Below are 24495 nucleotides of genomic sequence, written 5' to 3'. Positions count from 1 at the left end.
AAGCAAAATAAAATCTACAATACTACCAAAATGGACACAAGAATGACAACAAAAAGCTAAAATTCTAAGAGATATTGCTAGAAAATAAAAACTATACACAAGCCATTGTAACTATGCACTTGATTGTTACTTGCGTTGATCATCATTCCCATGAAAAAAAAACGGAAGAATGCTGTGCAGTAGCCTTCTGAACTAATCGGAACATAGCACTTTCTATCAGCTGCTACTGCTGCAACACGGAGCACTGCTCTGTTGTCAGTTTGCTACATGTTGTGTTACTGTCACGTGTATAATTTTTGTGTGTTAGTGTTATAAATAATTTGTAGTGCTGCTGTGAAATGTTGAAAAAAAAAAACTGCAAAAAGCATTCTTCGGAGAATGGTAAACTCGTGTAGTGAGAATACTTTACATAAAGGCGTATCATTAAATAGTCAGGCACATAGGCGGAGTTATTGGGGGGGGGTATGGGAGGGCACTGTCCCCCCAAACTTGTCTCTACTCTTTTTTTTTCTATTAACATTAAAAAATACTGAATGCAAAAGACTTTTTTGCTTTTGTTTGTGATTAAGTTTCTGTGCTTAAATTGACGAATTAATGTCTTCAGATCATGTGTCACTATAACAGTTATTTTAAATTTCTGAATGTATAAGAATTTCTATACCTCGTTTGAGGAATGGAAGCACTATAATGTTTTTTTTTTTTTTGTAACAGCCTGTACTCCTGTGTTAGAAGTCTGCAATGGCCATCTAAAAAAACACCATAGCCTTATGTTAAAGGAGTGGGAATTTTCAGTAGTTTTCATAAAATAACCATAGTCCAAAGATTTTTTTTTGTGAAAACAGCCATTTTCCAGGAAGATGGTACGATGGTAGCATTCACAAATAATATCCCATTCATAAAAAAAAGCAAGAAAAGTCTTTTGAGTTCAATATTTTGTAATGTTAATAGAAAAAAAAGAATTCAGACAAATTTGGGGAGGGGGGGGGCAGTGCCTCCACATACCCTCCCATAACTCTGCCTATGGTTTTGTCCTATTATAATTTGTAGTAGACCTACAGTTGAAGCCCTATACAACTTGGTCCGAAACATCGTGGTTATGGATGTAACACTGTAAGAAACATGCACCCCAAAAATACTTTTATTAAATGATCATATTCCGATATACTGTACCACAGTCAAGCTATAACGAGAGAGGAAGTAAATGATCCCGTAACCTCGTTATATTGGGATTCTATAGTTTTGCTTTGCCCCCCCAAGGAAACTGCTCTCTCTCCGCCTATGGTCAGGCATCAGAATTGGTGCAAATGGCTCGACAGTTATTGTGTAGTGGTCATGGTGGCAATGTCGCATCTTTTACTGCCAACATTATGCAAAGCTGTCAGGTGCATAGTTACAACAGCTTGGGTATACATCCCAGATTTTCTACTGAGTTGTTTTAGTTTTTTTAATTGGTTACTTAACGACGCTGTATCAACTACGAGGTTATTAGCATTGACGGGACTGGTGATAGCGAGATGATATTTGGCGAGATGAGACCGAAAATTCGCCATAAAACCCCAACCAGGTAATCAGCCCAAGCAGGAATCAAACCCACGCCCGAGCACACTCAGGTCGGCAGGCAAGCGCCTCAGCCAACTGAGCTATGCTGGTGGCTTCCACGGACTAGTGCAAATGCTTTATTTTAAGTAGGTCATGACTGTCTTTCAACACACTTCTATAGAATCAACATAATTACTTAACTCTCCAGAATGAATACAACAAGAAGCCACAATCTATCATGAATATGGATCATTTCCTCCGGTATGTAACCATTCCAAAGATTTAAGCTAATACACCAACAGCAGCAGTGATTGTAAAGAATAAGCTGTCAATATTTTATATTCCACTGTCACAAACATATCACCAATTACTTCTAAAGAGCACTTTTAAAAGTAACATATCATTTCAACTGTTCGCACAGATGTGTGAAACTTAGATAAATAATATTTAACATTATGCTCACCATTTGTACAGACTTTTCAAGTTCCTGTGGTACAGCAAATGATGTTAGTGCGCTTTGTCCCAATGGCCACGCCCCAGCCTAAGAAAAAGACAAATACTCAACTCAGATAAAAAAATCTCTCATATATGTATGCTATTTACAAAGGGTTTTCAAGGAACCCGGAGATTCACTGCTGCCCCACATAAGCCCGCCATTGGTCCCTATCCTAAGCAAGATTAATCCATATATTACGATGTACTGAAGTACATATGATATTTCAGTGCAGAAATTTACATCATAATCAGGGAACGGATTTATATGGACTAAAAATATATGAAATATGTAAATATATATGTAGTTATTTTTACCAAAATATGGAATTAAATATGGATTTTTACCAAAATATGGAATTAAATATGGACTTAAAATTATAAAAAAATTACTATGTACGTTAAATATTGGTACATTTTAATCAAACTAAACAAAAAATATAATGGACGTACCTTATCTTCCAATGTAGTTTCAACAAAACACAATTTTTATTGTCTGTTACCATAACAATAGGTTACAAACATTTCTTTCAAGTGCTGAAAAGTGAATCTTCTTCTATTGTCTCTGAGGATAGATTTATACTGACTAAAAGAGCGTTCGACGTCACAAGAAGTAACTGGTACATAATTCAATTTCACAATGTCTGCTGGGGATAAGTCCAAGTTAATCTTCACTGTTGATTCACCACTCATCACAGCAACAACCTTTTGTAGTTCTTCATATCCAGGGTTTTTTGAAAGTACAGTGTCCACCTTAGCTCTTACTGCATCTGCAACTTTACCTCTACCACGATTCAGTTGTTCCACAGTACTATTTATAATTTCAAAACTTTCAGATAGTGAAAGGTGCCTATTTTGGAGACTTTTGAGCGTTTTTATGATGCATGAAAATGTATGCTGAATGTGAGCTAAGTCATTCTTCACACTTATGTCACAGGTAACTGTTTTCGCAGTATCAATTGAGACTGCATCTTCAGAGTCCAATGCAAGGAGAACATTGTTAATAGAGTCTATATGTTCGGCATAATATTCAACTGCTTCTAGCCATGTACCCCATCTAGTTAAAATTGGCTTTGGTGGCAATGGAATTTCAGGGTACATTTCTTTCAACACGTTAACTCTACTGGGAGCTTTGAGAAATACTTTTTTCACTGATGAAATCAACAAATCTACTTTAGGGAAATTGTCTCTGACCACTTCTGCCACACGATGAAATGCATGCGCCACACAAGTAAAATGAGTCAATTTAGGATATACAACAGATAATGCTTGTCCAGCTTTGACCATATAAGGGGCAGCATCGCTAATAAAGAATAACACATTATCGTACATAATACCCTTTGGCCACAGGATACCCATAGCTTCGTTGAACAGTTTAACTATAGTTTTGTTATTGCACTTTTCTAGAACATCACAATGTAAAAGAATTCGTTCAGAATATTGTTCACTTAACAAACCGATAACTACATTACCAACAAGTCTACCTTCTTTGTCGGGAGTCTCATCAATGGAAACCCAAATTGAACTATCTTTAATTTCATCTCTTATCTTCTGTATTGTCTCATCGTAGATGGATGGAGCATACGTCTTCCTAAGTGTTGACTCATCCGGGATTGTATGTTGAGTATATTTTTCAAGGAATTCCCTGAAGACCTTATTCTTTAGTTTGTAGAGAGGAATATCAGCAGAGATGAGAGAACGGCACAGGTCGATGTTAAACTCAGATCTTACATTCGATGTTGTTGGTTGTGTTAAAAACAATTGTCTCTGCTTGGAATTTAGTTGTTTGTTGGCCTGATGTTTACTAGTTGTAATGTGTTGTTGCACCAGGAACTTTTGTGTAGATGATACTGCACACTGACACAAATTACAAAATAATATTTTATTGTCAGTTGATAAACCATCTTCTTTAAATTCTGAAATGTAACTTGTTAGTTTTGATTTTAAATTGACTGAATGACGTACTTTTGGCATATTTACCGTCTTTATAGTATGATTTACAAAACTGAACCTATGTGTACTCTGACTGGCATTTAACTGTTGAGCTGCACAACTGAAGTCTGTTAAAAATTTTAAATTAAATTAATACAGTTTTGTAACTTACTTTCCCATTGTTGATAGGACTGCTAATTTTCAAATAACTCTGATGTTAAAGGGATTACTGAACATGTGTTTAAATCTCTATTGTTGAAATGTATTTTTAAAAGTTAATGGAATTTTGTTTTGTTTTATTGTTAAACCTAATATAATATGGACTGTTTTATATGAAATATGGAAAATATATGGAAATTAACGAAAATATGTACTAAACTCTAAAATATGGAAAAATATGGAAAATAAAAGTAGGATTTTTCAACCCTACACATTGTGAAACATAAAGATAATGCAAAATACAAATTATATTAGCTTTATAAGTAAATATGTATTTACATATAAATCCTTTCCCTGATCATAATATATATGCGGAAAATAATCACTTTGTGATTTAAACGGAGCTTATTCAGTCAGATCCTGGCCATTTAGTCACTCATAACGAGTGCACCTCTGCACATGGTCCCACTGCCATACATCTATGACGCAGTGCATGAGGGTAGGCCACTAGAGGGAACCCAAGAGGTGGAACTTAAACTGAGAGGATTCGATCCGACATCGGGATGTGAATCCAGTGTGGCTTAGTGAATAAAGCGTCAGCACATAGAGCTAAAAACCTGGGTTCAAATCCCGGTGCCGGAGAGAATTTTTCTCTGTTCCACTCTTCCATCATCAAAAGATTAAGCCAGTTGTATGCTACTTATTATTGAAAATTTACGAAGCAGAGTAAAAAGAAAAGTAAAGTGAATTTGTCTTATTCACGCACTGTCACTATGCAAACCCAGATTTTAATGTAACTAATGCAATTGATTATAATGCTATATTAAGTTCAAAAGAAAACATAACCCAAAGCAGTATGAATGAGACTATTCCGTTTCACATAATCATAAGAAACAGAATTAAAATTCGTCATAATATTTTCTAAGTGACCACATTAAATCAGAATACATACCTGGAGGACATATATGGAGAAGCTGATTCCTAGATCTATATTGTCCAATTTCAGGAAATTGTTGAACTTATTGTTGAGATCTGACGATACAGAGATGTCAGTAAACATCCGATGCAATTTATTGGTAAATTCATAACCACATGCTTGCTAGAAACATAGAAATTAACACGAAAATATTTAGAAAAAAACTATAGACTAAATATCGCATCCGACAAACTTATCTAACATAGAGCCACACAGCAGGAAATATACTAGAAATAAAGGCGAGAGGAGTAAGAAGTTATGCTTATAATGTATCAAAAAATGCTAAAATAATTTCTTCGAGTAGACTGCAGTAAACTGCATAGCCACTTAATCCTTTTTTAAGAAAAAAAAAAAATGAGACATCCCACAGGTTCGTTAAAATGAGATTTTACTGTAGTTAGATACTACTAGAATGAAAGAGCACTATATTTGCCAATAACTGCACTTGTTTGAAAAGACAAAGTCACCATCTCACTTGTCTTACTTGGATGGCCCATCTGGTATTGAAATGAGAACTGTTCTTTTTGCTTCAGGTAACTATTCACCAGTGAGAAAAACACTTCTTCTTATGTTAGTTTAAATAAACCATACCTTTAATCGATTGATCATAGCTTCCTCTGCATCCATGGACTGACTCTGCTGATGTATCAGCCTCTTTGCCAACATACGTGAGTAGAACTTCTGGAATACATCTTTGTCATCAATGTATTTGAAGATTGTTATACTTTGAGCTAGTTTTTCATCTATTTCACTCTCTGAGATGCCTTTAGATGACTTCTTCAATAGCGAATCACAGTATTTGGCAAGCTGTAAACATTAAGTGTTCATATACTATCAAAACATCATTTATATTTCCCTGTCAGAAAATGATTTCACTTTTAATACACAACTTAGCTAAGCTTAAATACTGTTTGTTCTCTCTTCCACCTAAAATTCAGTCATATCAGGTTATATTACACTCCTAGAGTGATGATTTTACGTATAACAAAGCTCATATTTTAAGAATACAATTTCATTCCACAATATTGGACATTCAAAAATGCTGCCAAAATATGAGGAAAGTACATTTCGAAAAATAAATTTACTTTCGTCATAGATGAAGAGGTCAGAGGATTGAACAGAAACAGATAAAAAGAAACTGAAGGACAAAGAGGCTGAGAGAAATGCTGTTCAATAGGTCTGCTAAAACTAGCTAACCCCAACAACTGGTCAATATAAAAGTGCAACCATGGCTTTGTTACAGACTTTTAGTGATAGTAGAGATGATCAATATGAACAATTTTCAGAAAGAAACTTACACAGGAAAACGTTGTTTGGTAGTCAGATTCTTTGATAAGTATTGTTAAGTAACACAGTAAACCATCACTTTTCATTTTAAGCAATTAAGAAGTCATAGCAAATAATTTTCTTTCTTTAATGTAGTCCTTGGAAGGATAGAGGAGATGGCCTCCAGATATGGAGGGTAGCTGCTAATATATTGACTAAGCAGTTGTGGACAGTCGATAAGGGGTGGTCCTCCAGCTTAAGGGTTGGATGAAGGGCTAACAACCATCACCATAAAAGAACAGTTTGTTACGAAACCTCAACATAAGCTTAGGAAGTGCTTAGAAAAATAGTTGGGGCTAAGTTACAGGAGAATGGAGAAAGTTACACAATGCAGAACTGTATTCACCTGACATAATCAGGAACATGATGGGTAGGGCATGTAGAACGTATGGGAGAATCCAGAAATACATACAGTGTGTTAGTTGGGAGGCCGGAAGGAAAAAGACCTTTGGGGAGGCCGAGATAGAGATGGAAGGATAATATTAAAATGGGTTTGAGGGAGGTGGGATATGATGGTAGCAACTGGATTAATCTTGCTCAGGATAGGAACAGATGGCAGGCTTATGTGAGGGCGGTAATGAATCTCCTGGTTCTTTAAAGTCATTTTTAAGTAAGTAAGGCCTTGGAAAGTATACAAGAATCAGAAAAAAGTGTAAATTATGTGTTTATGATTAAATATTTTCTAATATCGATACATATACGTATATTGATTTAAATATAATAAAAATGGGAAAATATGTCAGTTTATGTGAAATAAAATTTGGTTTAAACAGTTAGGAAGGTTATGTCCAGAATTTTGAACTACAGTAATTTAGGAGGGCCAATGTTCAAATTAAAAAAAAAAATAATTACATAACGATCCGCTCTTTACTTATTACATATTTCATTTGCAACATTCCCACCTGAATTTACATTGTAGATACTAAATATAAACAAAATCGGTCCAATAGGATAGGTGAAACTGTTTACACAGGAAGACAGCACGCCTAAAACTACTTTTCAGTCTCAGAGATGCTGAAGATGTGCATTTTTTTTTTGTAAAAATCTCGAAATCGATTTGTGCAGCATTACAACACACCCTCTTTATTTTTCGTATAATAAGTAAAAATATCTTAACAAAATCTTTTTTTTCAGTGAAGACCCATTTTTCCATCCTCTCAAGTTCACGTAACTTTAATATTTCTCTGAACACAAGAATTTTAACAGATCACTTGAAATTTAGTGAATATTTCCTCTGTTGAAATACACTCTGCTTTCAACTCAAATCTACAGTCTGACCCATTGGCATATGCAGAATTTTGTCAAGGGGGAGGTCATTATTAAAATTGTTTACAATTTACATGATTGGTATATAAAATTTTGTGTACTATTATTATTATTATTACTACTATTATTATTATCAGCTGAGTTTTCACAGAATGATGTGAAACTAGTTCCTAGAAGAACTTTCGAGACATCATCATCACACTGCGACTGCAAAGAAACATTTGCCAATGTGAAATTTTCACTAACCTCGCAAGAATCACTACGCAGCCTTTTGCTGAAAAATTGTAAAATTAAATTGTCAAATGCACAAAATGCTAAACGAACATTTCACAATAAAGTCAAAACTCAAACTAATGAATGGGTAAAAACCGCTCTTAAAACGAGTTTAAAATCGACAATGCACAATATTTAATAACATATGCACTGCAGAACTGTCAAAACAACCTTTTCATTATGTTTCACGACAAGTTAAATTTCATACTGTGTCAGCTTCATTTTATTACAAGATTGGTACTAGGCAGTATGTCTCTCTATAATAAAGATAGCATTGTTATTATTCGAACATGCCACAGCATCAAGTACAGGGAATATGCTGACGGGGGGTAGGAGGATTATGCGTTATGTCGATGTAGATTTTGTTACTCTGACAGTGAAAAATTAGATAAGGGGAAACAATTATGGATAAAAAAAAATACTTAAATCTAAGCAAGTAATTTTTTCAAAAAGTTCAAGGAGGGGGTATTCAAACCCAGTAACAAAACCCTTGCATACGCCCCTGGACTGACCAAATAAATTTAACAAAAAATTAACTGAACAAAATGCTAATGAAATAATACTATGTATATTAACCATAAGTGAATGAAACATACAGTGTTTTTATCTGCTAAAGACAGTTTAAATTATGTACCAACCATTTCAGGTGATCTGCAGGCCATTTTCGGATTGGGTCGGTGATTGATAACAGAAGAACAAGCCTTGTCAAGTGCACCCACAAAGCTCTGATCTCCATTAAAAACTTCCTGTATTAATTCTTTGTACTTCTTATGGACAGTTAACATACTCTCGACGAACTGAATGTGTACCTGGAAATAAGAAATGTCATTAATCCAAATGTCAGGAATGGAGATTTTCCTTATCATGCATACAATATTATAGCAGTACTTTCAAATTTTTTTGAAAGTGAAAAGCGATCTTTTATGATATTCAGAACAAAACAGCAGAAACTTAAGAGCGAGAAACACAAAAATATTTATTTCAGATTGTGGAAAACTATCAAAATATTCTTTGTCTTAAACAGTTAGTATATAGAAACAGACAGCTCTGCTGGAAGTGTTGAGTGAAATTAAATAACTGAAGAAAAAATTCAAATAACATTCCTCTGTAAATGTCAAGATTTTCCCAGAAAAAAAAAAAAAAACGTTTTATAAGTCTAATTATTTGAAAACGAGAATATTAGTCATTAAATATATATAAACATATAAACTGAGGGAAAGAAGGCAGAGGACGGACACTGGAAAGTTTTCTTTTCTCAATCGTACTATCAGGGACTGGAATGCTTTACCTGCAGACTTACTAAAGGCTTTACCAACAACTAAAAATGTATTTAAAAATAGGCTTAAGGATTTTACCAATAGATGGTAATTATACACAGTATTTAAAGGGTGTAAATGATATGTTGTTATTGAAGTGTTGTATCAGTGAAGAATTATGTTGTGTCAATGAAGTGTGTTGTGTCAGTGAAGTGCGTAGTGTAAGTGAAACGTGTTCCTGTCAGTGAAGCTTTATAGTTTATAGTGGCAGTGCAAAGTATCTGAACAGTGAAATGTTTTTGAAGTGTTAGTGAAATCAGGATAGAATCAGTGAAATGTGTCGTAGTTCCAGTGCAGTGAGTGAATTGACAGCGAAATGAGTGTAATGTTGAAAGGTACTTGTGCAGATATGAACAAATCATGCTCGTGGGTTTTAGTTCGATCTTAGGTTTAAGATACAAATTAGGTTTATTTCAAATGTTATTTTAAGTAATCGTTTCATTTAATTTAGGATATTCCCTGTTGTTGCTGTTGTTATTATTATTTTATTATTATTATTATAAATTATTGTTAGTATTAATTATTAGTATTATTATTAATTGTATTTTTAATTAATAAGTTTATTATTGTCATTACTGAGTGTAATTAGTTACCACTCCCACCAGGTATATACCCATTGCAGTGTGAATAAATACATACATAATTTACTTTGCTTTATAACAACACTGAAGCATTCATTTATTACTTTGTTTGTATTGTTATATGCTACGCGCAGGGTCATTGGCAATGGCATTCATGTTCAGTTGATTAGACTACTAGCAAACTTAAAAACATGATATTTTACAAATTGAAAATAAAATTATAAGAAACAAATTTCAATAAAGATTTCGTTCAGTAAGTCAATGTACTTTGGCAGTTAATATCGTTAACATCCTGTATAGTATATCAATGTCATCTATTAAAAGCTAATTCAGAGATCAAGCAGCAGCATGGCAATATTAGGGATATTGAAAACTCAATCTCGTGGTTTGCATTGGCTTTAGTGACTTGCCAAGATAGTACCTTCCATTTCTCTTTTCCATCAATTTTAATCATTTTCTGAATAACCTCTGCAACTGTTAAGTGCCATAATTACTCCTTCAGCCACACTCACATTGTCACCTCTGAGCCCTGTCACTGCCTCCAGTCCCTGTGTCTTGATGTGCTCGAAAAGTTCTGCTATCAACACACCAATTCCATCCTTCACAGAACGTAATAATGGGTACATGTTGGACAAGTCTTTGCGCCTCTCTTGCTGCACCATTGCCTTGCATTCACCGTGTAGGAAAGCTAGATGATCTGCTACCATGTGCTGTTCACAGCGAGCTTTCACCTTTGCAAATGAACTGTAAAAATAAAACGAGGTGCCATTAGTTTACAGCAGCATACATAAAGAATGAATAGCACTGATAACTATGCAACCACATAATGTGAGTATACGAAATGAGCTAAAATTGTAAGTGATACTCAGTGACATAGCATGGGAATTTCTTGGGTGTTGCCGGTTCGAAAATGATACCACAGTCGAGAAGAGGATGGATTTATTTCGAGTGACTAATGTCATTCCTACCCCTAAACAGCAGTTCTTGATGGGCCAAGTAACACACTGTACTTATTAAATGAGACATTACATATCTGTTTCTTTTCACAACTCCACTTTATTTTTCTGTTGACTTTTTAAATGCCTCGCTTAATGAGAAGTCTATTCTCGTTTTGCCAAAATGTGCTAGAAAAACAACGGATGCAACAGTATTTTTAGAATTTTCATGGTGCACGCATACCACACGGAAACTATCCATATTCTTGATATCATAATTGGCCCAGGCAGTTTTTTGTTTTTCACTTGAAAAAAGTAAACATGGCCGGCAAAAGAGTCGTGATAATTTTGCACTACCACACAGCCATCGTGATTCTGTATAACATGCTATATTAAAATGTCTTTCGAAGCCTCCATGTGATTTAGTCTTCAAGTCTTTGATTTCAGCAGTTGGTCTGTCATTCAAAATAATATTACTTTTCTCATTAAATAAAGAACAGTTTAAAATACTCTCTATAAAACAGTCACAATCATAGGAGAATACTTCACCAGTAAATTTAGAAGCCCTACTTGGGGAGTGGAGGGGAAGGAAGAATAACACACGTTTGTCTGTATGTCTAACCGGCAAATAATAGCATCACAATCTCACCATGGCAATGAAGCCACTGACACTCAGTCTTGGCGAGTTTGCTGTTGACGCGCTGCAGGCAACATGTGGCATAAATCGGAAACACTGAAGTGTTGTGTATGTATCAGTTTAATTTTTTGGTGCTAGATGGCAACCATATCTTTTCTGACATGTTACAGAAAACTGTAGATTTAGACTGTTGATAGAAAATACAACACCAGCAACGTAAATGCCATGCCCCTGGTGATACTGTAAGTAATATTTTAATTAAGCTTAGATGAATAATCTGTAAAACTGAAGAATATCCTCCCTGTTGCATGTGCTAGTAATGCCTCAACTTGTAATTTTATTTTATTTTTTATTTTTATTAATGGTGGGTACTTAACTGTTAAACCATTCACCCATATGAAGCCAGTTGTGTAGACAAATTTACAGAAAGAGTTGTTGCCCAGGGTGAGCCATAGGAAGCTGTTTTACACTACACCCGCAATGAGATGAGGTGATGATAGAGATTTGTTGGGATGCCACATGAGAATCGGAGCTCCCAGAGAAAACCCGTGTTACCTGGACCACGGGCTTGCCCAACACAAACAAACATCCGACTCCTTGTTAATAAATTTCAGAGGACAGGAAATGTTGCCGATGAGCCACTTTCTAGTAGACCTTCTATGCCCGAGCAAATTGCTGAATGTATTCAAGAAGCCATCAAGAGGAGCCCTCAAGCATCGAATCGTTTAAGTAACCAGCTAGATGTGCCAGGATCAACTGTTTTGAAGTTCACACCGAAAAGCAACTTATCGCATTCAGGTGTTGCACAAACTAGAAGACGGAGATTATGCAGCTTGTAGGCAGTGTGTTATGATTTAATTGAGGCCAAGGCCAAAAATAAATGTATGACTTGGGTAGTAAATGTATGACTTGGGTTCACAAAAACCACTGTTTATAGCTCTTCCATGTTCACAGAAGCTATCACTACAGGTAACACTTATCTGGACATGCGGGAATAATTTTTTGAGTCAGGATGACATTGTTGACAGGAAGATAGAGCACCCCCTCATTTTGCATTAGTCGTGAGAACATACCTCAACCAACACTTTCCCAACTAATGAATAGGCAGAGGTTAAACACAAGTATGGATATGGCCATCACGTTCACCTGGTTTGACGCCCTCAAAATTTTTTGCTTGGAGGTTATCAAGTCAGGAGTGTACAAAATTAAAGTAAGAAATCCACAGGATCTGAAGAATCGAACTCCAGAAGCATGTGCAACGAACTCTGGTGACATGTTTACAAATATCTTTAGGGCTTCATTCAAACGTTGGACACAATGCTGTGAAATGGATGGCAGTCATGTTAAATTACGATGAATTACATACCATAGCTAAAGCACTATATACAGTTCATGTCCGAATAACCATTATTTCATTAAAATGGATCGAGACTTTATGTACGCTCTGTACATATCATGTGTAACAGACAAGACACTGAGGAGTCTTAGGGATGTGCCCTTGATAGTCAACTGTATTTAAGAAAAAGAAATTAACTAATGGTATCAAAGTAAAGTGCAGCAGTTTTTGACAATTTGTAAAATAGGAAACATGTAAGACAAAAATTATGAGAAATAACGAAGGTTATACAAGAATATTAAGCATTACCTAGAATGTAGGAACTTGTTGCTCCGAAGTGTCTCTTCCTCCAGCCGCTGGATGACCCGTTCCATGTACTGACTTACATCACATTCCTGTAACAACCTACTTGCTTCCCGCTTGTAATACTCTCCACTTGCTTGCAGGAAAGGTGCTTCAAATATTTCCTGATAAAGCTGTAAAACCACCATCAATTAATTGAAAGTCACATTACTTTTTTATAACAATCAGAGGATAGGAAGAGATTATGTTATGAAGGTCATGCAGAAGATTTCCGGACCTTAGTAAATTATGTGAAAACAGTTTAGACGAATCTTTATGAGTTTGTAAACATAATTTCTACTCTCCACTACTTCTGTGCCTTAACAAGTGGTAGTCAATAATTCAAATACACAAAAGAAGTTGAAACAATAACATTAGCATACAATGATTTTGTATAATTTTAAAATAGGTATGAAACAAGGGCAACGTCTTGAGAGAATTACACAAGCTTTCGCAGACCCTGTCTCTTTGCAAACAACAGTTTTTAGTTGATTCACGTAATTTAAGAGACAGAACTCTCTTATCAAAGATGAAGAAAGGAGCAGAAGTCTTTCGATGGCAATGACTGAAGAAAACATTGCAGATATGGAGAAGCTTGTGCAAGAAGATCCCCGAGTTACATATAAGGATACACAGGCATTCCTTAAGAATGGATTGAGGTGTCTCTCAAAAATATTGCACCAGTATTCAAAGTTTAGGAAAATTTCATCCACACCCTCTGTAACAGATGATGAAATATGGAAATATCAGTATAATTTAGAAATAAAGCGTCAGTCATCGATCTGGATCTTTCCCAATGACACATTTCCTAAATAAAGGAAGAAGTGTTCTGTATTAGGGGCAATGTGGCAACAAATCCTCTTTAGGATCAACAGACAGTTACTTCACAATGGTATACAAGAATCTGTCTTTTAGAAGTTATGCGTGGAAAACAACCTACAACAGGATTAAACAGAGACATTAGGTTCCATCACAATGCCTCTACTCACAAGACCAGCGCCTTTCTAAATTTTCTAGAGATTACAACCCATTCGATCTACAGTCCTGATCTAGCTACTCTTGCGACTTCTTCCTTTTCCCTATGGTGAAGAACTGACTGCGGGGAAAGTGATTTTCAAGTTCAGAAGACTGTTGTATGCCAAAAGAAGCTCAGCACCACTGAAAATATTGAGTGGCTCCAGTGCTTCCAGAAGACCAGAAGGATTAAAGAGTGCATAGGACTTGAGGAGGAATACTTTGAGAATCTGTAACAGTAAGTTTTAAAATATCATTAATATCTTGGCCCATATCTCAAAGTTTTCTGAGTGACCTTCATATTACATTGGACGGATTCAGTCAGCACTTAAAATAATAGAAGTACTTAATATAGATTGACGTACAATTTGTTTTGTCTCCAACCTGAAGTTATTTTGCCTTATAGCTTATATTCACATGAAGTGCTCAAATGACCATTTTTAACATTCACGCAAGTTAGTTAAACATGCCATTTACATTCTTATCCCTCCATACCACCGAAATGTTAGTCATATTTCCTAAAAAACACTATGAATATGCAAATGAGTTTTATCTGTAGATAATGACTTTAGATGTTCCTTCAGATAATAACTCACTGAATTCAAGAAAGAGCATTCAAGATGTGGAAAGGAAAATCACTGAAAAAGTTTTCAGCTAATAAATTGAAATGAGGTGGATACAACACACAGTCATCTTATCACAACAACAAATAGCAAAATGATGCAAGACAATGATTATAGAATAGTGAAAGTCTTCCTAAGATATTGAGCAGTATTGAATTCAATTGTTTGTTGTTGTAACCCAGAAACAAATAGAAATTGGAAATGTCTTGCTAAGAATAGAAGTAATATCTCAACAATTACAAGATTAATCAACTCAAAATATCAAGATATAATATACCACTTTCATGAAATATCAAGTAATAAAATATGGAAATGTCTTAATGTACAAGAAAATATAATTTCTAATTTCAATGCTTAAGTATTTGTATTCAACGCGGAAATGCAATGAGTGATTTAGGTATTCTTCCTGAATCCAGCCCTTTGGACGAACTCTTTCTCCTGTAAAATTTATTATTCTGTGTGTAAATATTTGTATTTAGTTTTATTATGTGTAATACAATGTATATTAGTTTAATATAACTCCATCATATACACATCATTTCTAAAGTATTCAAGGAGAATTGCAGTTGTATCCTTTCGATTACTCACAGAGCATGACTGTTTATCAAAACACTTGAACAAAATTGGAATTATTTCCTCGCCATTTTGCCCATTGTGTAGTCTTCAAGAAGAAATGGATCAGAATCTCTTCAGTAATGTCCCGCCCTTTCCTCTAAACTCAATGTGTGTGAAAATATTAGAGATCAACAAAAGAGTTAATGACTTCGTTGCCAACAACTCAGTATTAACAACAACATATTAAATAACTGCATTGTTTTTAAGTGCTGAATCCACCCACACGTTAAGTTACAACCTGTAATTATACATTATAATTAAAATATTTAATCTAATTACATTCCTTGCATACAAAAACACTTGGTGTCTGCATCCTTGGCATAACATTATGTCTACCAAATAAGTTACCGCATACACCTTCTAAATGTATCTACCAGGATACCGATAACATGTAGTTCATTGTAGTATTCAGTTAAGAGTTTCTTCAAACAGATGAGGGATGCTCTGATCAGTGTTTCTATGTAGCCACCAGCTCAGTGTCCCTGGCTGGAATGCGGTGACTGTCTACTAGCGAGACAAGGACAGAGCTATGTCGCTCATGCTACTACAAACATTGCTCACCTTTTGTTCATGGCAAAAGCAGAATTACCAGGTCCGACATGAGGAGAGATGTAGTATGATCGTCACTTGTATAAAGAATTATCACTATCACCACTATCATAGGTACTCTCACTGTAACTATCAGTGCTGAAACCGTCTCCAGAAATTATAATGCTATCAATAACATGGTGCAATCTGCTATCCAAGTGAAAGTTCTCCAGTTTTTTCACGTGGTCACAGCAGCTTTTCCAGTTGTCTTTCGTTATGGATGATATTGCACATTTTGTGATATTAGTAAATGCCTGTAATGACAAGTCGCCTGTAACATTATTTCTTTGCACTGAGCGCTTCACTTGAGGCAAAATCAGTTCAATTGCATTAAGTTCATAAATGTAAGGGATAGATAGGCTTTTCCTGTGGACTTTTGTGAAGAACCAAGTGTATCGGATGCCTTGAACAATTTGTGACGCAAAAATTCGTCGACTATCCACAATGCGACACCGCAAATGTCGCTAAATACCTAGTTGGATATGGAATATAAGTAGGACATAATATACTGTGTCACTGTAAACATATCGGAGTTCAGTGAAGTTTTAGTTCGGTACTGCCAGTATAGGGAATTAAAAACAAACACTGAAAATACCTTAGTTTTGTAGTGTGGAGTAGTAGAAACTCGATGTGATCACTGGGAAAGCTGTGGTCCCGCCCAACCTGCCCTAAATAGGTTCCTTACTTATATAGGAAAATCGTCGTACTTGAAGGAAGAAGGCGGCCATATTTCGTCGTTGTGACGTTATTTGAGGTGGAGTGGGAGAATGATTGCAGTGTCGCCAACTGTGGTAACCATTCATATAATCTTACACACCTAACAAAACCTAACCTAACCTAACGTGCTACACACCTATTGTAACATTCCTAACGTTTAGCACACCTGTTGTAACATTCCTCACAGTTTCATTTCGTTTGCCGATATTGGCATCCCTGCTACACCTGTACCATATCGTCTGCTGGAATTCTGAGTCCATCTAGTGGAATTGAAGTGAAACTGCGACTCTGTTAATTACGTTTCCGAAGTTGTTTCTGTGTTATCTGCAAGAATTACTGTGTCATTGTAGTGATAATTGCATTTATATTGTACAATAAAAATTGAAATGTGTCGTGGCTGAGATAAAAGTGTTCTAAACTGATTTCCAGCACCACCAATCCCAGTGATAAACGTGTGAATATTCGTTAGGAGTCTGTTGGAAGTAGCCGTAGGGAACTAAAACTTGACCCAGAGTTCTTTAAGAGTGATACAAAAGTATGAGTTTTCGTACCAGAAAACATCAGGTTTGCTATTAAATAATGGTACCTTTGAAAATTGTGTTCTCTTATTACATTAAACCTATAAGCCAGAGACCCAGTACACACAAATACATTTTAAATACAGACTATTCAGAAAGAGTAACTCACCTCCAAATTTCCTTTCTTTTTGTATTCTTCAACACTAACAAAGGAATTAATTACACCGCGAATAATATCAGTTATGTTATGACTTGCTTCACCGAGGCGATCATAGTGGATTCCCTCAAGAAGTAAATTGACAAGATTTTCCTTCAGTGGTTCTACCATATTTCGCTTCCAAATCTCCAAACCTATGATGGAAAAAAGCAAACTGATAAAGGAAATATATAATATTACAAATCTCGAAACAAAAACAATACATACAAAAGCAAAACATTTATTACTTTTTATATATAACAGTTTCGTTCTAGTGCTTAATATCAAAAGTGAACACTGTCAAACATAACAGGAACTTATGTTAACTACAAACACAGTAAGGTATCAAAGAAATCATTTGAAAACATCAATTTGAAAGTAATTCTATCACAACAGTTCATCTGTATGCATCTTAAAGATGCCTCAGTAAAGCGATACAGTAAGACTGGTTGGTTGAAGTTTGAAGCTTGTATATACAATCTGTCCCCTCCCACTTTCACTCCTTTGTAACCATTCTCATTTCACCTCATGAATTAACATTATTTTCAAACAGAACATAACACATATTCAGACATCTCACCTAGTTCCCCAATTTCCATTTGTTCCTGAGCATCGGGTGTGAGGTTTCCATAGATTATTTCAGCCTCTGACAATTTCTGTTTCTTTATATGTTGCTGGTTCAAGTACCTGAAATGATAACATATGTTGCAACAACATGTGAAAATTGAGAGATACTGAGAGTGCACTTTTGTCATATGAATTGTAAGAAACATCTGAAACGTTTATTTTTATAAGACTACATGACCCTATGTAACTTTATTTAAGCGTACAATTTAACCCTATTCATGAAATACTCTAATATTATCCTTCTGAAATATTACCTACAGTACAGTATTACATTATGTTCCAGAACAAATAATTGCCACAATTTATAACAATCACATACATGTAAAAATTGGAATCAAAAATCCTCAATGGAAAGATATAAACAAAAGTGTAAGACAATGCTGCCACTTCTCTTTCTTATTTATAAAAGTAAGTTAATTGAGCATTGAACACTATGATCTAATGGAAGAATAATTATCAATAACCTTCGAAATTTAAGTACTATAGCCTACTCTTTACTGATGGATAAATTCATATTACCTATACAGAAGAACAACTCCAACATGCTATCTACAACTTAGAACAAGCAGTAAGGTACTTTAATTGGGAATATCTATAAATAAAACCAAAGTTATGGCTTTCTCTGGAAAAGATCATGTCAGAAGTAAAAATTGTGTCAATTTAATTCTTCAAACAAGTTGCTTCTTTCAATTATTATTCAGGCTGTGAAATGGGGTATGTTGAAGAAAAAGAAAATATCATAATTCATAAAGATTATGGGAATCACAAGTTCAACTTTCAAAACCTCTCTAATGCAAAAGTACACTCAGTTCAAAATGTATAAATCTTTGGCAAGACAGACCATTACCATTACAGAGAGTGATTCACAAGGAGTTACTGCCACTTACGGAGCTTACTTTCGAAGACATTCTGAACAAAACCTGTCATATAAACATGGGTCCTATTCTCAATATTTTTAGAGTTACACTAATTTGAAATTGTTTAAAAAATACCTTTTTTCTCTATTTTTAAGGATAAAGGAATGTTACAAATAGAGAATGAACTATTCAGAAGTATACAGTACAACCCCGATTATCCTTCACCCTATTAACCGACTGGTGGACTAACCATCTGTCTTTCTCTTGTTTTGTTTTTGCTGCATTAATACAGTAGTGTGCAAATTAATCCGAACACGACATATTTTTACATTTTCTGTCATTGTTGGCCTCACAGCTGCTCATACCGCTTTAATTGACATCTGTAGTACGTGTAATTCCATTGTTGAAGGTCTGTCATTATTTTTTTATAATATGTGACATTTTGCCTGTCGTTTTGTACTTATAAGCATTTCAATTGTGTTGAAGACTTAATACTGCAATCCTGTGTACATTCTGTCGTCTTCACAAATGGATACAACTCCACGAAAATGGTCTAAAATTATAACATTAGCAGAGCATTCTTCTATGACACAGAGGCAAATTGCTGCAGAAAGTCACATCGGTTTGGCTACTGTTAATTCGATCATAAAACGATACAGGGAGACTGGATCCATCACACCCCAGAAAAAAGGGAACTGTGGCTGGAAAAGGAAGACGTCACCTACAGATGATCGTTTAATTGTCAGGAAAAGTAAATTAAATCCTAGACTAACTGCTGTCGACTTAACCCGCAAGTTAATGGCTACCACTGGGGCGAATATTCACGTCACAACAGTGCGGCGTAGGCTTTTGGAAGCTGGACGAATGGCTCGTAAGCCTATTAAGAAGCAACTGCTAACCCCTGTTATGTGCAAAAAACGCTTAATGTGGGCAAAATTACATCAACACTGGACAGTGAATGACTAGAAGAATGTACTTTTTTCCGATGAGTCTCATTTCGAGGTCCATGGCCACCGTGTTTCTTATGTACGGAAAGGATCCGAAAAAGTAACAGCAGCTCATCTCCAACAAGCACCCAAATACCCCCCTAAAGTAATGTTTTGGGGTTGTTTTACACATGAAGGGCCTGGAGCATTAATACCTATCAAGGGAATGATGAATTCTGACAAATATATTCACTTATTGGAAACAAGAATCGTATCCCAACTGCAAAAATCATTTCCGGATGGCAGAGGTGTGTCCCAACAAGACCTGGCACCATGCCATACGTCTCGAAAAACTACAGAATTCTTCAACAAGAAGAATATTCAGGTACTCCCCTGGCCAGGCAACTCACCCGACATCAACCCCATTGAGAACTTGTGGTCAATTTGCAAAAGAAGAATGCAAAAAATGGATTGTTCTACAAAGGAGAAGATGATTTCTGCCCTCATTGGTGTATGGTTTCGCGATAAAGAAATGAAGAATATTTGTGGGAAATTAGTGGAATCCATGCCAAATCGTCTCAGAGTTGTTATTAGGAACAAGGGAGGCCACATAGATTATTGAGGTATGTCTTAGATCCTTTTTTTATCCCATTTGAGTGTTTTTGCATAAGTAATTATGTTGTTCGGATTAATTTGCACGCTACTGTACATTAAGTGCTGAACATTGTATTAGCACATTATTGTTTTTTCTAGAGTGTTATTACAAGCCTTTTCCTCTACACAGTAGGGTCTACTGTTGGAATTGTCATACTGTATAACTTCTATATGAAAATTTAATTTAATTTAATGTTTTGTACGAGTATCAAAAGAAGTCTCATTGTGCTAAGAATGGAAAAAAAAAGTGTAAATAATTTAATGGTTTGGTGAAAGAGAAACCGTGGCTCATCTCACATCAGAATACGAGATTGGAGTGTATGAAGTACGTACATCTACAAACATGAGACCTCCACTACTCATATCTTTTCACAGATATCCATTGCAAGGAGTTTCCTTGTCCCTTAAAAACCCGTCGTTGATAATCAGACTTAAATTGGTGAACTTCTGATCGATTATCTAGCATGTTAAACACAACACGAAAGTGTAAAAATATTCACTAAATTTACGAAAATCTTTTACCGTACAGATTATCCGACTTTTCGATTAACCGTTCAGCCCATCCCCTTCATTACCATGGATAATATAGGTTCTATTGTACTTTCTTTAGGCTAAAAATGTGTTAATTCCTTAGTTGCTTTGTACAGAATTTTTTTTTCCAGTTTTTAACTAAAAATTACATTATTCTTACACAATTAACACAACAATTGTTACAGATCACATGACTTCTAGCAACTTGATTCTTTACAGTTCAATTTTGCATCCTAATGTACTGTCTTACAGAGTTTACAAGAATGACATGATTTGTAACAATTGTTGTGATAAATGTGTAGAAAAATGTAATTTTGTAGTTAAAAAAAAATCTGTACAAAGCAACTATGGAGTTATTACATTTTTACCTTCAGAATATTAGCCAATTAAAGAAATTATACTTCTGAATAGTTTATTCTCTATTTGTAATATTCTTTACTCTTAAAACTAAAAAAAAAAAGTATTTTTTTAGAATTTAAAATTATTGTAACTCTGAAAATATTGAGAGTAGGACTCATATTTATATGACATTTTTTACTCAAAATGTTTTCGGGAATATTCTCCGTAAGTGGCAGCAATTCCTCGTGAATCATCCTGTATGAAAGTGAGGCCTGTGCTGTAAAGTAATTAGATCAGCAAGAACAACAGCAGAGATGTGACATATGAGAACAACAGCTGGTTATTCATTTTTAAAATCACAAAAGAAACTTGAACATCTTAAAAGAATTACTTATGCAACCAATTTCGGAATTTGTTCATGACTACAGATTGAATGGAATACAACAAATAAGATGATAGTTTGGAACAACCAAATAGACAACTAATAAGACCGTAACAGGCCACAACACCTAAAATGGTAAATGATATTTTGTTCGTATCAAAAGTGGTGTACATATATATAAGAAAAATTCCATTTTGCCTAATGTGTTAAGCAATTAGATAATAAAGAAAGATTCATTACCAAATACAGAATTCTCTGACTTTTATAAATTAGTATACTACCAAATGCATCCTGAAATGTTTTCCACGAAAATAAAACCATAGGACTGTAGTTATTACAGGAGAAAACGATGGTAGCTTACCCATTGAAAGAGGTTCCTTAAGATTATTTTCAATGGTAGAAGATTTGGATCGCCAGTTCTGTCCTTGCATACTGAACTGTTAATTCTTGGCACAAAGATTACAGTCTCACCTTTTTAAAGAAAGCAGTAACTCTGATTACCTCAAAGGGTATATTTCGTCATCAGATGAGAAAAAAAAAAACTTACTTATTGGGTTATCCAAACTGGCTACTTCCAGTTCCTGATCAACGTCGAAGAGAGGTGCTGTATACTATTCAAAATTTTGAAGAAAAACGCTGCTCTACTGCAAGTAATCAGGATTCTATAAGATAAAAGTTAATAAGTGTGGATCACATGATCATCAATTATTTTAACATTTTCTCTGCATTATTTATGTTAAACTAAACATGATCTTTCTTAAATGAAATAGAAGGTGACCTGTAGACTTTCATCTCGAATTGTATTTCTCAAGTATACTATTTAGCAGTTAATGTATAAAGAAATGTAATTATAAAGAATAGAAGATATAGAAAATATATCCATAATGCATATTATAATCTCACTTTAAACTAAGGTTTAAGCTAGAAAATAAATAATTGTCGCAAAAATGCACAAACGTAAAATTATATTTATGCAAATTGCGAAAAGTTTGTACAATATTATAAATAGTTCTACAGAAAGATAAAATTAATAAATTATACAGAAACAAAAAGTTATGTAATTTTTTCTTGGAGTTTTATTACTTTTAATCCATCTTATCACACTCCAAATATACTTATGTAAGTAAATCATTACACATAGGTATGTTTACAATCAATTACTGCTGCATTTATTTCACATTAAAGTACGTTATTTATGAGCACTCTAAACACTGAAACTCTTTTATAAGTAAGCCTTTCAAGATTTATTGTTAGCAGAGTGCTAACTCTTTTTACTGAAAGGCAGTTTCTAGTTCCAGTTTTTACACGATTCATGCAACTAAATTCTCGCTCACAATTCGATGGAATTATTTAAATCAATTAGAAGAAATTGTTCACTTAACTTACATGAATTGCACCAACTCTTTGAAATCCATTCCTGAACATCTACTGCTCAATACTTTTTGTACATTGCCCATTCCATTAGTATTCCATTTAAATGAAGATTAGTTGAAACACATATCTGATTTCATTTTCTACATTACCATCTTTGTTTCTGAAATCCAATGTGGTTGTCGCATTTTTGCACATTTACATTGAAAGTTTGTTGCATTTTTAGAAGTCGAGTAGCAAAACATGACAAATGCGACTGTGGCTTAAACCCTGCTTCAAACGTGTCTCATTTTCGTCCTAACTTACGCTGACCACAGTCTTACTCATGAAAGTGGATACTGTAGCTTACAGAGTATCTATCTTCGGACAATTGACTAAACAGTAACAATTTTTTGGCAAAATGAAGTGGAGTTAAAGTAGGGGTGTCACCAGCTGCAACATGCTTAGTAGCAGAAATGTAAAACACTACACGAGTGAACAAAGTGAATAAAGCCCTGTACATGATTATAACTGCACATGTAGGAATAATGTAAGGTTCTCTCCCTTAAAGTCAAAGTCAATATGTCAGTGGAATTACTACACACAGATGCAGTGGCGGTGCGTCAATAAGAGCACAAGAGCACGTGAACACCTTGTTTCCATTAATGCACGACTAGTTTTATTATTTAATATCGTATTGGCGTAGTGGGGATGTATAATATCAGGATCGAGTATTTTAAACTTCCTGTATCTTGCATAAACTTCTTATGTAAACTTGGAAACATCCCTTCACGTACAAGCTGTGCTCTTTTCAAGAAGGTTACAGAAATTTCACGCATGCGTGGGAGAAAATTGTCTTTCGCTGGCCGCTTATGACTCGTCAAGAGCACAAAGCATTAAGTGAACAGTGAATCTATCCTACAGATGTCAGGTGCATCGATGCCTATCGTTTACGTGCTATATCTCGAGGAGGAAATTTAATAAGTCTGTATTTTAGCCTGCAGGTGTCAGCATCTCACTGTTGGAACGTTTACTTTATGTGGATGTGTGTACAGTGCTGCTACGAGAGTGTAGTTTGTGAATTACTATACTTCAGTGTCGGCATATAGCACAGTTTGGCTTTCAAACACGTGCTGGCTGAATGTGATGGTGATATGAATTTAAATATCTGTATGGTGGTGTATATTATTTAAGAATAATATTTACTGGCATGTATTACTAGTAATCAATCTATGTGAAAGGGATTACAGTACTGGTATAGGCTATAGTGTATCAGTGTGTTGTGAATCAAAATATATTACTGAACACACGCTTTTGTAAATTGTGTTATGTATTAATTTTTAACAAACGTAAACAATGAACTCTGTTCAAGTTATTATTATTATTATTATTATTATTATTATTATTATTATTATTATTATTATTATATGTTGTTTTGAATTTATATA

General features: G+C 34.7%; 1 protein-coding gene across 4 annotated transcripts in view; it reads right to left on the bottom strand.

The window, feature by feature from the left end:
* The window catches only part of Cul2 (cullin 2), a 44855-nt gene that overhangs the window by 9747 nt on the left and 10613 nt on the right, over window positions 1–24495 (bottom strand). For 3 of the 4 annotated variants that reach the window (XM_069847624.1, XM_069847625.1, XM_069847623.1), the window contains 8 exons: window positions 17962–18068; window positions 17355–17536; window positions 13078–13244; window positions 10373–10604; window positions 8602–8772; window positions 5690–5905; window positions 5075–5221; window positions 2003–2080 (listed from right to left, as the gene is read on the bottom strand). In XM_069847624.1, the coding sequence (XP_069703725.1) occupies window positions 2003–2080; window positions 5075–5221; window positions 5690–5905; window positions 8602–8772; window positions 10373–10604; window positions 13078–13244; window positions 17355–17536; window positions 17962–18068 (1300 nt within the window). Of the gene's footprint in view, window positions 1–2002; window positions 2081–5074; window positions 5222–5689; window positions 5906–8601; window positions 8773–10372; window positions 10605–13077; window positions 13245–17354; window positions 17537–17961; window positions 18069–22244; window positions 22264–24495 lie in introns of those variants that run through there. The other variant, XM_069847626.1, reaches the window with a different exon arrangement.

Source organism: Periplaneta americana, chromosome 15, assembly GCF_040183065.1.
Source record: "Periplaneta americana isolate PAMFEO1 chromosome 15, P.americana_PAMFEO1_priV1, whole genome shotgun sequence".
NCBI lineage: Eukaryota > Metazoa > Arthropoda > Insecta > Blattodea > Blattidae > Periplaneta > Periplaneta americana.
This window is presented reverse-complemented; position numbering and strand designations above follow the sequence as displayed.